Below are 11,489 nucleotides of genomic sequence, written 5' to 3'. Positions count from 1 at the left end.
AAAGACTTGAAGAAGCTAAGGGGCATGGCCAGAACAATTTCCCGAAGCCCTTTGGTCGTACATAACTTCCCACCGAACAGCAACAGGTCATACCCCATTTTCCTTGGCTTATGGGTATGAAGCTATGTTGCCTGTTGAGTTAGATCCGCCTTCGCATCACAGAATAATGTACGATCAAGGTTCTGATAGTCAACTATTGATAGAATCCCTGAACTTAATCGATGAGAAGCGTGAGCAAGCCCAACTCCGAGTAGCTGTTTACTAGCAAAAAGTCGCCCGGTATTTCAATTCTAAATTGCATGAAAGGAAATTCAATGTCAGAGATCTAGTACTTCGAATAGTTTACCTAAACCTCCGCGACCAGGCTGCTGGAGTACTCGGACCTAAATGGGAAGGGTCATACCAGATTGAAGAAGTCCTCCATCCAGGCACATACAAACTTGCTCGCTTAAATGGAGATCTCATTCCTCGCTATTGGAATGGAGAACACCTGTGCAAGTACTATCAATAAACAATTCTTCTTAAAGAATTGGCTTGTATTAATTTTATTTTTTACAAGTTATGGAAAAGGGTTGGTCATTTTATGTGACTAATCACTTATAAGTGTAAGATCTTATTGATCACTCGTAAAGACACATTTTGTCCATTTATTACGAGAAATATAAGGGACTGTGCGCAGCCAGTCATTCTTGCCAATTATTGTATTTATTACAAGTATTTACTCATTACGTGTGTTGTTTTGCTGTATTATCGTTTTAATTCCTTTGCTCCAAGCAGTAATGTTCGAACCGGTTTTGGTCAAGGCAAGTGACTATGGACCTAAAGCTCCTCAATCACTTGGGGGGCATATAAGGCATCTAGTAAGCAAAGCATATCGAAAGGTATGTAAACACATGAGCAAAATAAGTGAAAGCATGCTAGGGTACTTAGACTATTTTTTTCAAAATTTTGTATTTTGTTAAATCAAACCAAATTACTATGCTAAGTTCGGTCATGCGAACAGATGTTATAATAAAATGCAAATATTATAATATCAAAATGAATTCTTTTACACTGCGAGCAGTGACTATTCGGATGTAATTGTTCAATAAAAAGAGAAAAGTTGTTCGTGTAGCAATAAAAGTTAAAACATAAAATTGTTTTTACATCATGACCCATAGGTCATCTAATTCAAGAATAAGAAGATAAAATTATGAAGTAGCTGGGGGGTCCTGTGGCGATTTCTGCTGCTGCTGATCGACTGCATCTCCAACCTCTTCTCGGGCGCCCTCGATACCGATCGTTAAAGAAATCTCTAGAGACTGTGGAATTGTTTCCTCTTCCAGATGAGCAATACAGCTAGCTAGCTATGCCTCCCTAATATGGTCTAGAAGATAGGAGAATTTAGCATTGGGGTTGTTTTTCCAGAACAGGTAAACACACTCGAACGTCGCCCCTTCGTAGTCTTCAAGATTGCGGGCATTCTCTTCCTCCAGAGCAGTGACTTCTTTGCGGCGTATCTCCAGCTCAGCCTTAAGCTTGTGGGCTTCCCGGTAATTTATGAGCGAGGTCTCCTTGTACTGCTCCTTAGACGCAGTGATCTTGGCAATACTCGCCTCCTTCTTTTTCAGCTCTTCTTCAATAGAAGCAATTTTGGCCTCGGTCACCTGCAACACCTCGAGGTGCTTTGCCTCAGCCTCCTTAAGGGCCTCGATGTGCTTCACCTCAGCCTCCTTAAGCGCCTCAGAATGCTTCACCTTGACTACCTTCAGCTGCTCGGCATGAGTAGCCTCGAATGCCTTGAGTTGCTCGGTGTATCGAGCCTCAGCAGCACTAAGCTCGTTAAGTCTCTTTTTGAATTGGGCAGTTAGAATCCTCGAGCATCGCCAGTCAGAAGTCATGGTAAGAACCCCCTGCGATCAGATTGAGATAAAGCTGGTAGTAGGAGCGAATTGAAAAGAAAATTCATAAAGTACAATAAAGAAAGTAACTTACAGCAAGCACTTCGTTCAGTGCGTGGTTGAAGACTTGATCAACCACCATGGAGCTAGTCTCCTGAATCGCCTCCCAGCTGCGGTGGTGCTTTGTTATTCTAGACAGCCTATCTTTGGCTGAATTGAGCACCACGCCTGTGAGGTCATCTCCCGAGGCTTCTTCTTGGCGACCAGCCGACTACTGGATGGTGGATGTTGGAGGCGTAAGGTCGGCTGGAGCTGGAGGAGGATTCTGCCCGACCGGAGACGAGGGATCTAGATTTACAGGAGGCGTCGGGGTTGCCTCTCTAGCAGGAGCTGGTGGAGGAGTTGTCTCCTTTGTGGGAGTAGGCGCAGGAGGATCGTCTGTTCGAGATTTCTTCATGGGGAGATTGCTGTAGCCCTCCCCAGACTGGCGCTTATGAGACTTTTTCTTGCTTGCTGATTTGGCGTACAAGTCAAAGGCTCGTTCGGCAAGCATGTCTGCAAAAAAGAAACAAGTGAACAGTCAGGCAATATAATAAAAGGAACTTGCTAAGTTGAGGCTAGTCGCTACACTATTTACTTTACTAGTGCTACACTCACTCTCTGGCCTGAAGAAGTCTGAATTTAAAGCAGGTGGGTATTTAAAGTTGCCATCCCCGTCAAAAAGGTGACAGGGAATAGGTATACTATCTAAAAGCGAAAAATCAGTACCGTTCTCATCTGACAACTCAAGAATAGGCTCTGAGGCCTTCTTCTTGCCCTTCCCTAGAGGAGCCGGTGCAGCAGCAGGTCGTAGGGCACCGGTTGTTTCGTTGATGGTCACCCCTGTTGCCCTCCTCGGTGGAGGTTGTGGCACATCTTGTTGTTGCTCGGGGACTTCAGTGCCGGTGGCACTCCCCGCGGTAGATTCCCTCATATCTTGGTGAGGTGCCAAAAGCCCGACCACCCTCAGATTGGCCTTTGTGACCATCTGTTTGACACTTTTCTCTATGCCAGTCATTCTGGCCAAGAGGGCTGATTAGACCTCCATGTCTGGAGTAGGAGCTGGTTGCAGCCATGGGCCTAAAATACGTTAAATCTCTAAGGGAATGGCAGGAAGAATCAAAGGAAAATAATAAACGACCAGGGGTGCAAAGATATTACCTCCTTGTGTGAAGGCCAAGTTGTTCGTGACCATATCGGTAGTTAGAAAGTACTCCAGATGGTACTTCCCCGCGTTGGATATGAAATTAGTATCACTCAGAAAAGTGCGCGTCGTTTCTTGGTGGCAGAAATGGAAGAACCCCGTGTTTTCTTGGTTGGGGTTGGATTTTAGGTCGAACAGGTAGTTGACCTCATGTGGCGTGGGGATCGGCCACTTCTTATGACTATAAAGGATATAGAGTGCAGAAAGCATTCTATATCCATTTGGGTTTATTTGAAAAGGAGTGACCCCAAAATAATTGGCCACTCCTTGGAAAAAAGGATGGAGAGGCAGGATCGCTCCTGCCTCGATGTGATACCTCGACCAGGCACTATACGCGCCTCCAGGCAGATTTGCCCATTGGTCTCTGGTGGGTTGGACTAAGGTCACCCCAGGGAGCCCATACTTCTTGATATAATTAGCAATTATCCTAATCATTACTCGACTAGGAGGGGCGACGTACCATTCGACATCTGTTCGAATGACGTTTCTGAGTTGGGCTTGAGCTTGGATTCCTGGCTCGGGCGTACTCTCAGCTCTACCACTGGTCGAGGGAATTTCCGCATGAGGGGCAGGCTGGTGTTTAGAAGGTTTTGATGTTTTCTTTTTTTGGGCAGTGGATTTTACTCTACCCTGGTTGAAGGGTTTGAATGAGGTCTGTTAGGTGGAGTTCGAGAAAAAGGGATGTCCGGAATGAGTAACGACGGCTGTTCTTCATCCACGAGCAGTTAAGCGAGCAAGTCATCGTCAATTGGTCTCTCACCTCCCCATGGATCTTGCATGCAAATTTGCGAACAGAAAAGGGGAGATGAGAACTTGGAGCCTAAAAACTTGTGTTGAAAGTGGGAATAACGTTGCTCGCGTATAAAAGTTAAGCTTTTATACGGCCAGCATCATTCTAGCAAAAACACTAAGTTTCTTATGAGCAGTTTGAAAAACGGATTAAAAAGCGAAAGTAAAAAAAATTTCAGAGAAAACTTTTTCGATTCCGAGAGGGCGGGATAAACCCAGTTTTTCAAATAGCTTAAAAATCGAATTTTTACTTTGATTTTACGCCCTAAATCTACAATCTCGACTACCAAACTGACTCCTAACTCCTATGAAACGTTATTTCACTACCTTATCAAGCATCAATCAATATGCCCATTTACCCCAAGACAGTTTCGGTCAAGAACAGTCAAGAACTCAGATACGAAACAAATAAAAAATGACTTTGCATGGCAACTCAAACGACTGAAAGGTTCACAAAAATTACTTGGATGAAAGATGGAGTATGAACACGAAAGCTCTGAGCGTCTAAAAGGAGGTTCCTTACATTAGCAGCAGGAGCTTCTAGGATTTTCTTGGCTCTAATGGTCGAAGTTCTTCAGAGTTCTTGAAGAAGAGAAAGCGAGTGAAAAGTAAAAAGTGAAAATGTGATTTTGGGGTATTATTTATAGTGACTGCGACACCATAAAAGAAGTAATCATGATATTACTTTTTTCAAAGTATGGGGAAGTGTAATAGTCGTCAGACAAGTTTTTTGAAAACCGAAAAGACTTGATTGGACATGATTGGTTACTTTTTTCGAGAAGGCATGGGCAGCTCTGACAGATTTGGTGGAGTAAGCGAAGAGTCGGTTTCCTAAGTTTACTTTATGCTGGTCGCAGTAAAGTAAACTTGGGGGACAAATGTTTACCCAAAAATGGTTGCTGATGACATGGCAAGGATTCTCACACGTGGTTGACACGTGGCAGAGTCAAAATAAGGCAGTGTTGTTCGATTATCGATCAGCTACACATTGATTCATCAAGCCTGACTATTAGATACGACCATGCTGGTCGTATGATTCCGTTTATTCCTTCTAAAGATTGTAGTCTTGTAATAACTACGTTGATTATTTCCTCTTTATTGCCTTGATACACGGATATTAAGGATAGTTAAGGCCCATTGGCCCATGTAACCCCCCTTGAGCCTATAAATATGCATGAAATAGCTCAAGGAGGGGACTTTTGACCTTTGAATCTTTTTCCTGAATATTGAGAGAGAGAGAGAGAGAGAGAGAGAGAGAGAGAGCATAAAGTGCGATTATCCATCGTCTTGTTGTAATTCTCTCAAGGTTTGTGAAACTCAAGAACCCTAGTTCTTTGATCACAACATTGGAATTCAATATTAATAATAGCACTAAGTGGATGTAGGTCATTACCATTTACTGGGGTCAAACCACTATAAATCGTTTGTGTTTATTCTTTATCATTAGATTAAACTCTTATTTATCATCTCATTTCCTGTCGTATTTTTTGACTCCGTGTCGCTGGCCAAATCGAAGGTCAACAGCTACCATCTTCTTTTTGCAATCTATTGTTGCCCCATACTTGGCTAACCAATCCATACCCAAGATCATATCAAAGTCATTCATGACTAGCTCAATCAAATCAACTAACAACTCTCTACCATCCATTGTCACTGGTAATGATCTGACCCATCTCCTACAAACCACTAACTCCCGAGTAGGCAGCAAAGTTCCAAACCCTACTGGATAAAAGTTACAAGGTCTACACAGTCTATCAATAATCCTGCTAGCAACAAAAGAATGTGTAGCACCCAAACCAATCAACATAGTATACCTAAAACCACCGAGGGACTAGCCTCGGCCTCTGCCTGAGTCAGGGTGAACACCCGAGCTGGCGCCAGGCTGTCCACCTTCTTAGGCTCCTCCTTTCTGGCTTTCGGCCAATCCTTCTTTAGGTTTTCCACAATCCCACAGGTCTCATCGCCACCCTAGTGGCCTATTTGTACGCCTCATGGCCTTCTATCATGCCCTGGAGCTGAAAATGTATCTGGTGTCTTTCTCTTTTCGTCACTAGCACCTCCGCCCCTACCAAATCCAGCAAATGGAGGTCCTGGCCTCCTAAAATCCCTTATGGCTGCACTCTCTTGCCAGATCTTGTCCTATGCGCTCTCAGTTGTGAGCGCCTTCTCAATAACCTGTGCGTAAGTAGTCCCTCCTGGCACAGTAGTGGTGCAAATATCTTGAGCTATCATAGACTGTAGCCCCTAGAGAAACCTCTCCCTCCTCGTCCCATCAGTGTAACATCCCAAATTTCCTAATAAGGCTTAGGACCTTGATTAGGGGGCCAGGATGGCAAATTATGGAATTATGTGATATTATGTGCATTTATGTAATTACATGCATGATTATGTGAGTTATATTATTATATGATGAAAATTGCATGCACGTGGGCCCACTTCTTATTAGAAGGGCATTTTCTTAATTTTGGCCATTGAGAGTGTAATTGAATATTTATGTGCCTGTATGTGATAATGGATCAGACTACATTATTATGTGGATATGGTTGAACAATTCGGCATGAGACGATCCTAGGATGCAAGTTAGCGATTTGCTCATAACGGGGTTAATTATTGGGCTCGGGGTGAGCCTAGGGCTAAGTTGGTGTTTAGTTCATTACCAGGAATGAGCGGGTAATGGGATATGATTTAATAATTATTTGAGGATATTGGGAATAATTTGAATTGGAGGACTTTAATTATGATTAACGGGATAGGTGGGAAATGACAATTTTTCCCTTGTTGACTTTGAGGAATTTAAATGGCCCTAGGGGCATTTTGGTCATTTGGACCATTGGATATGCTTAAGGTTAGAAAGTTGTAGAGGGTTTAAGGCTGAAAAACATAGGGTTCTCTTTCTCTCTCTCTCGATTTCTTCTCTTCTCTTTCTCGGTTGGGATTTTGAAGCAAGCAAGGGGATTTGAGGCTTAAGGATTAAAGCTTGAGAGTTTAGGGTTATGTTCAACAACTGAAGGGGTTCAATTCTTGGATTGACGTAAGGATTTTCAGGTTAATTTCTGTGATTTTACTTTGTTTTTGAGATAGTTTGTAAGTTTGAGATGATGATCTTAAAGGTAGATATTGGTTGGTGTTTTAAGTGGTATTAAGCTTGGGTTTTGTTGTTTGAATGGTGATAATGTTGAGGTGATTATTGGTTGTGATTTTGAGATTGTCTGGTTGAGTTTTGGTTGAGGTTTAGATTGAGAAATATGCAGGGGAGCTGGGTTCGCGGGGTCAAGTTGCGACTGAGTCCATGCAAGTCGTGACTTGATGGTGTTCCAGAGCCTCCCCTGGGCTCTGTCAAGCAGGTGAGCTGCGACCCACAGGGTCAAGTCGCGGCCCACCCATGGCACCCAAGCAGGGGACCTCTCTGACTTAGGGGCGCGCCGTGGCCCTTGGGAGCAGGTTGCAACCTGCCTATCTTCCTTGTGCCAGGTTGGGTTTTAATGGGTTTTAAGCGCAGGTTTCCAATTCTCAAGGCTCAAGATCGAATCTATTAACCGTTTTGTAGGATTTGAGGTCCCGAGAGGTGGGGTTTTAGCCATTAACCTTTTATTATTCATTTATTGATGGGCCTTCATATTTGGTTATGATTAGGTGACCGCTAAGGGACCTAAGGACAAGATCATTCTCAAGGGTCATTCTTCATTCATTTTATGCTCAAGCCAAAGGTAAGAAAACTGCACCTAGTATGTGATGCATGTGATACATGCGATACATGTGATTATGGCATGGCATGAATGTGAAATATGGAATTTGCCAGAGCTTGAGTCTCTGTAATTGTGCATGATTATAATTATGCCTGTGATTATTGATTAAGCATGCTGAATGCCTTATATCTTCATATTTGACATATGACATATGTCTGTTTGCATTACCTCATTGAGGAAGCACTGACTTATTAGCCAGGGATCGTCATTGGTGTCCGTATTGATTGTGAAGTTGTGACTTATTAGTCCAGATCGGCAATAGTACTGAGCACTGATCATATGGTATTGGCTTATGAGTCAAGAACGGTATTAACGTGTTTAACGCAAGCCAAAATGATTAGATGTAATCAACATGAGCATTAAATGCTTGACCGACCCCAAGGTCGAAGAAAACTAAAGCGCTTGTCTAGTCTAAAGGCTAGTTACGTAGAGTCAGGGCCAAAAAGGCTCAAGTGATTGAAATGTCACATGGCTTAGGGAGCGGATCCCCATAGATAGACTTATTAGTCATCTATTCAGAGAGTGAATTATTAGTCATCTATTCAGAGAGTGACTTATTATTCATCTATGCAGAGATGGACATATTAGTCATATATTCAAAGAGTAACTTATTAGTCATCTATTTAGAGAGTGACTTATTAGTCATCTATCCAGAGAAGGACTTATTAGTCATCTATTCAGAGAGTGACTTATTAGTCATCTATTCAGAGAGTGACTTCTTAGTCATCTATTCAGAGAGTGACTTCTTAGTCATCTACCTCAGAGAGACTTATTAGTCATCTACCTCAAAGAGAGAGACTTATTAGTCATCTACTCAGAGAGCAGGACTACACAATCATTTAACTGTGCCTCCCTGCGTTCATGAATAGGGTTATTACTATTAGGCGTGCTTATTATGATTTAGTGACATGTTATTACTTGTTTATAAGCATATTTAAGTTTTCTTGCTGAGCCTCAGTTCACGGGTGCTGTGTGGTGCAGGTAAAGGTAAAATAAAGTTGGACCATCCTTGAGTTGGAGAGCTTAGATGACGATGTGTACATATGCGGCTGGTCGACCACCACGGCCGAGGGTTTAAAGAGGAACAAGAGTTAAACCCTATTTTGCAGTTTAGGTTGGCTGGTTGTAAATCTTGTATTGTAATTAACCTTTAAAATATATTTTGGGATTCCAATGTATACAGTAAACGTTTTAGTGAAACACTGTATCTTTGACCAAAAATTTCAACCCTAAACCGTTAGTCACATTTAGGTACACGATTATGTCCAAATGACTCGTTTAGGGATTTTAGCACTGTTTAAAATGCAAAGCGTAACGATCCCTGGGTAGTAGTGCGTTAGAACTTGGTATCACAGTGAGCCAAGGTTAAGGGTTATTGTAGACAAGTTGAGCATGTACACTTTGTTATATTATTTTATAATATAATGTAATATTATATTATATTATAATATAATGTTTTAGATTAAATAAGTGTGACAAAGAGCGTCACATATTGTAACATATAATAGACAGTTACAATATTTAGATATATGAGATATATCCAAATAATGTAACATATTTTGTGTTACAAATTTGTAACTTCCAAATATTACCCTTTATTGTGTAAATTTGGTGTTACACAATATTGAGATGAATTTCATAAAGCCATATGTTAAATGGCTGTTAGATATATGATTTTAACCCCAATAATGTGTTTTGTGAGTTACAAAATCATTTGGGAGGGTTTTTATCCGTTTGGAAAAACAGCACATTTTTAAGTGCTGAAAATGGTTAGTGGCCACGGCCCACAGGCCAAAACTGACCATTTTTTCAGTTTTTTCAATCTTTGTTGAACGGCTCAAAAAACTTAAATAGCTCTCAAATCTCATTTTTAATTCCATATTAATCCAATTAAACATTGGTAACAGCCAACGGGGTTGGTGGAATTTGAAATTCAAATGGTGTCTCTAAACTCTATAAATAGGAGCCTATAGCTCACTTGAAAGACACAACATTTCTATCCATTAGAGCACTTGGCTAGAAACACCTTGAGGCTGGATAATTCCATAAAGCATTTCCAAAATCTGAGAGAGATCCCTTAGTGCTTGAGTTAGGGGGAAATAAGCTTTTGGACAAAGGTTTTAAACCTTGTTCAAGTTGGTGATCCCCAACCCTCTTCACTTAGGTTGTGTAAGTGAGAGTTTACTTGTGTTTCTGTTCTTCATTTTATTCTATTGCTTTTCTTTTTATTCTCTTGTTCTATTTACTTGTATATTTTGTTTAAGAGTTGCAATCTTCTATTTTGTTTCAAACACCTTTGCTTTACTTGTAATCTTTTGCTTAGAGTTGTATTCTCACTATTCTCTTCTTCTTCATCATCTTCTTCCTTTTCTTTGTTTATTTGTAATTTTCAGTTATAGAGTTGTAACTTTATTTAATCAATCAATATTTATTTGTAATATATTGCCTAAAGTTGTAATATTCTTACCTATTTCAATGGAAGGTGAGACCATCAAATTCATGAATTGCAAATAATTGTTAACAAACTGAAAGTTTTAACTATTGAGCTTCCTGAGACCTTTCAAGTTGGTGCTATAGTGGCTAAATTACCACCAACTTGGAAGAGCTATAAGAAAAGAATCCTTCATAAAAATGAGGATTATTCTTTGGAGGAAATCCAAAAGCATATTCGAATCGAAGAGGAATCGATATGTAGAGATAAACTTGTGGAGGGGTCTAATGGAGAGACTTCCAAAGAAAATGCGGTGTCACAACCAAAACATCCCAAAAACAAAGGGAAAAAGGGTAATGAGAAACCTTTGGGTCCAAAAACCAACCCAAACAAGTTTAAGGGTGAGAAAGGTCCTTGCTTTGTATGTGGGAAAAATGGTCGCTATGCTAGAGAGTGTAGGCATAGAAAAGACCAACAAGGACCTAAGGTGAATGCAACTCAAGAGGAAAACATAGTTGCTACCCTTAGTGAGGTGAATGCGGTCCAAGGCAAGGTGAAAGGGTGGTGGTATGATACATGTGCCACCGTCCATGTCCCCTATGACAAATCATTGTTCAAGACCTTTGAAGAGTCAAAGGGCAACCATGAGATTCAAATGGGCAATGAGAGAAAATCCAAGGTACTTGGCAAAGGTACCATTGAAGTCTTTTTCACCTCTGGCAAGAAAGTTACATTAGTGAATGTACGTTATGTTCCCGAAATGAGTAGAAACTTGGTAAGTGATGATTTGCTTGGCAAGCCCGACATTAAAGCCGTTTTTGAGTCCGGTAAACTTATACTTACCAAATCAAATGTATTTTTTTGGAAAGGGGTACTCTTGTGAGGGTATGGTTAAATTGTGCACCAATGATGTAACTTTCAATGTTATCAATAAAAATGTTAATTCCGCCTATATTGTTGAGTATGATTCTTTATTTTTGTGGCATCTTAGACTATCGCATATAGGTTTTTCAACCATGAAAAGAGTAGTTAAATGTGGTATGATTTTATGTAATATTAAAAACTATGGTAAATGTGAAACATGTGTTAAGGCACAAATGATTAAGAAACCATTTCCTAGTGTAGAAAGATCATCTAATTTACTAGATTTAATCCATAGTGATCTTTGTGAATTAAATGGTGTTTTAACTAGAGGTGGTAAAATGTATTTTCTTACTTTTATAGATGATTTTAGTAGATATACCTATGTGTTTCTTTTAAAGCATAAAGATGAAACTTTTGATGCTTTTAAATTATATAAATTAGAATTTGAAAATCAACTAAATAAAAAGATTAAGGTGCTAAGAAGTGATAGAGAAGGAGAGTACTTCTTTAATGAATTCAATACATTTTGTGAAGAA

General features: G+C 40.5%; 1 protein-coding gene across 1 annotated transcript; it reads right to left on the bottom strand.

Moving 5' to 3' along the window:
- Positions 1-2,151: 2,151 nt before the first annotated feature.
- LOC133823671 (proline-rich receptor-like protein kinase PERK10) lies at positions 2,152-2,937 on the bottom strand. Its single transcript, XM_062256522.1, has 2 exons — positions 2,697-2,937; positions 2,152-2,435 (listed from the first exon to the last, which is right to left on the bottom strand). The coding sequence occupies exons 1-2, from the start codon at positions 2,935-2,937 to the stop codon at positions 2,152-2,154; spliced, it is 525 nt and encodes a 174-aa protein (XP_062112506.1).
- Positions 2,938-11,489: the final 8,552 nt, after the last annotated feature.

Source organism: Humulus lupulus, chromosome 1, assembly GCF_963169125.1.
Source record: "Humulus lupulus chromosome 1, drHumLupu1.1, whole genome shotgun sequence".
Lineage (NCBI taxonomy): Eukaryota > Viridiplantae > Streptophyta > Magnoliopsida > Rosales > Cannabaceae > Humulus > Humulus lupulus.
Note: the sequence above shows the minus strand (reverse complement) of the source record. Positions and strands in the feature narration are given on the sequence as shown.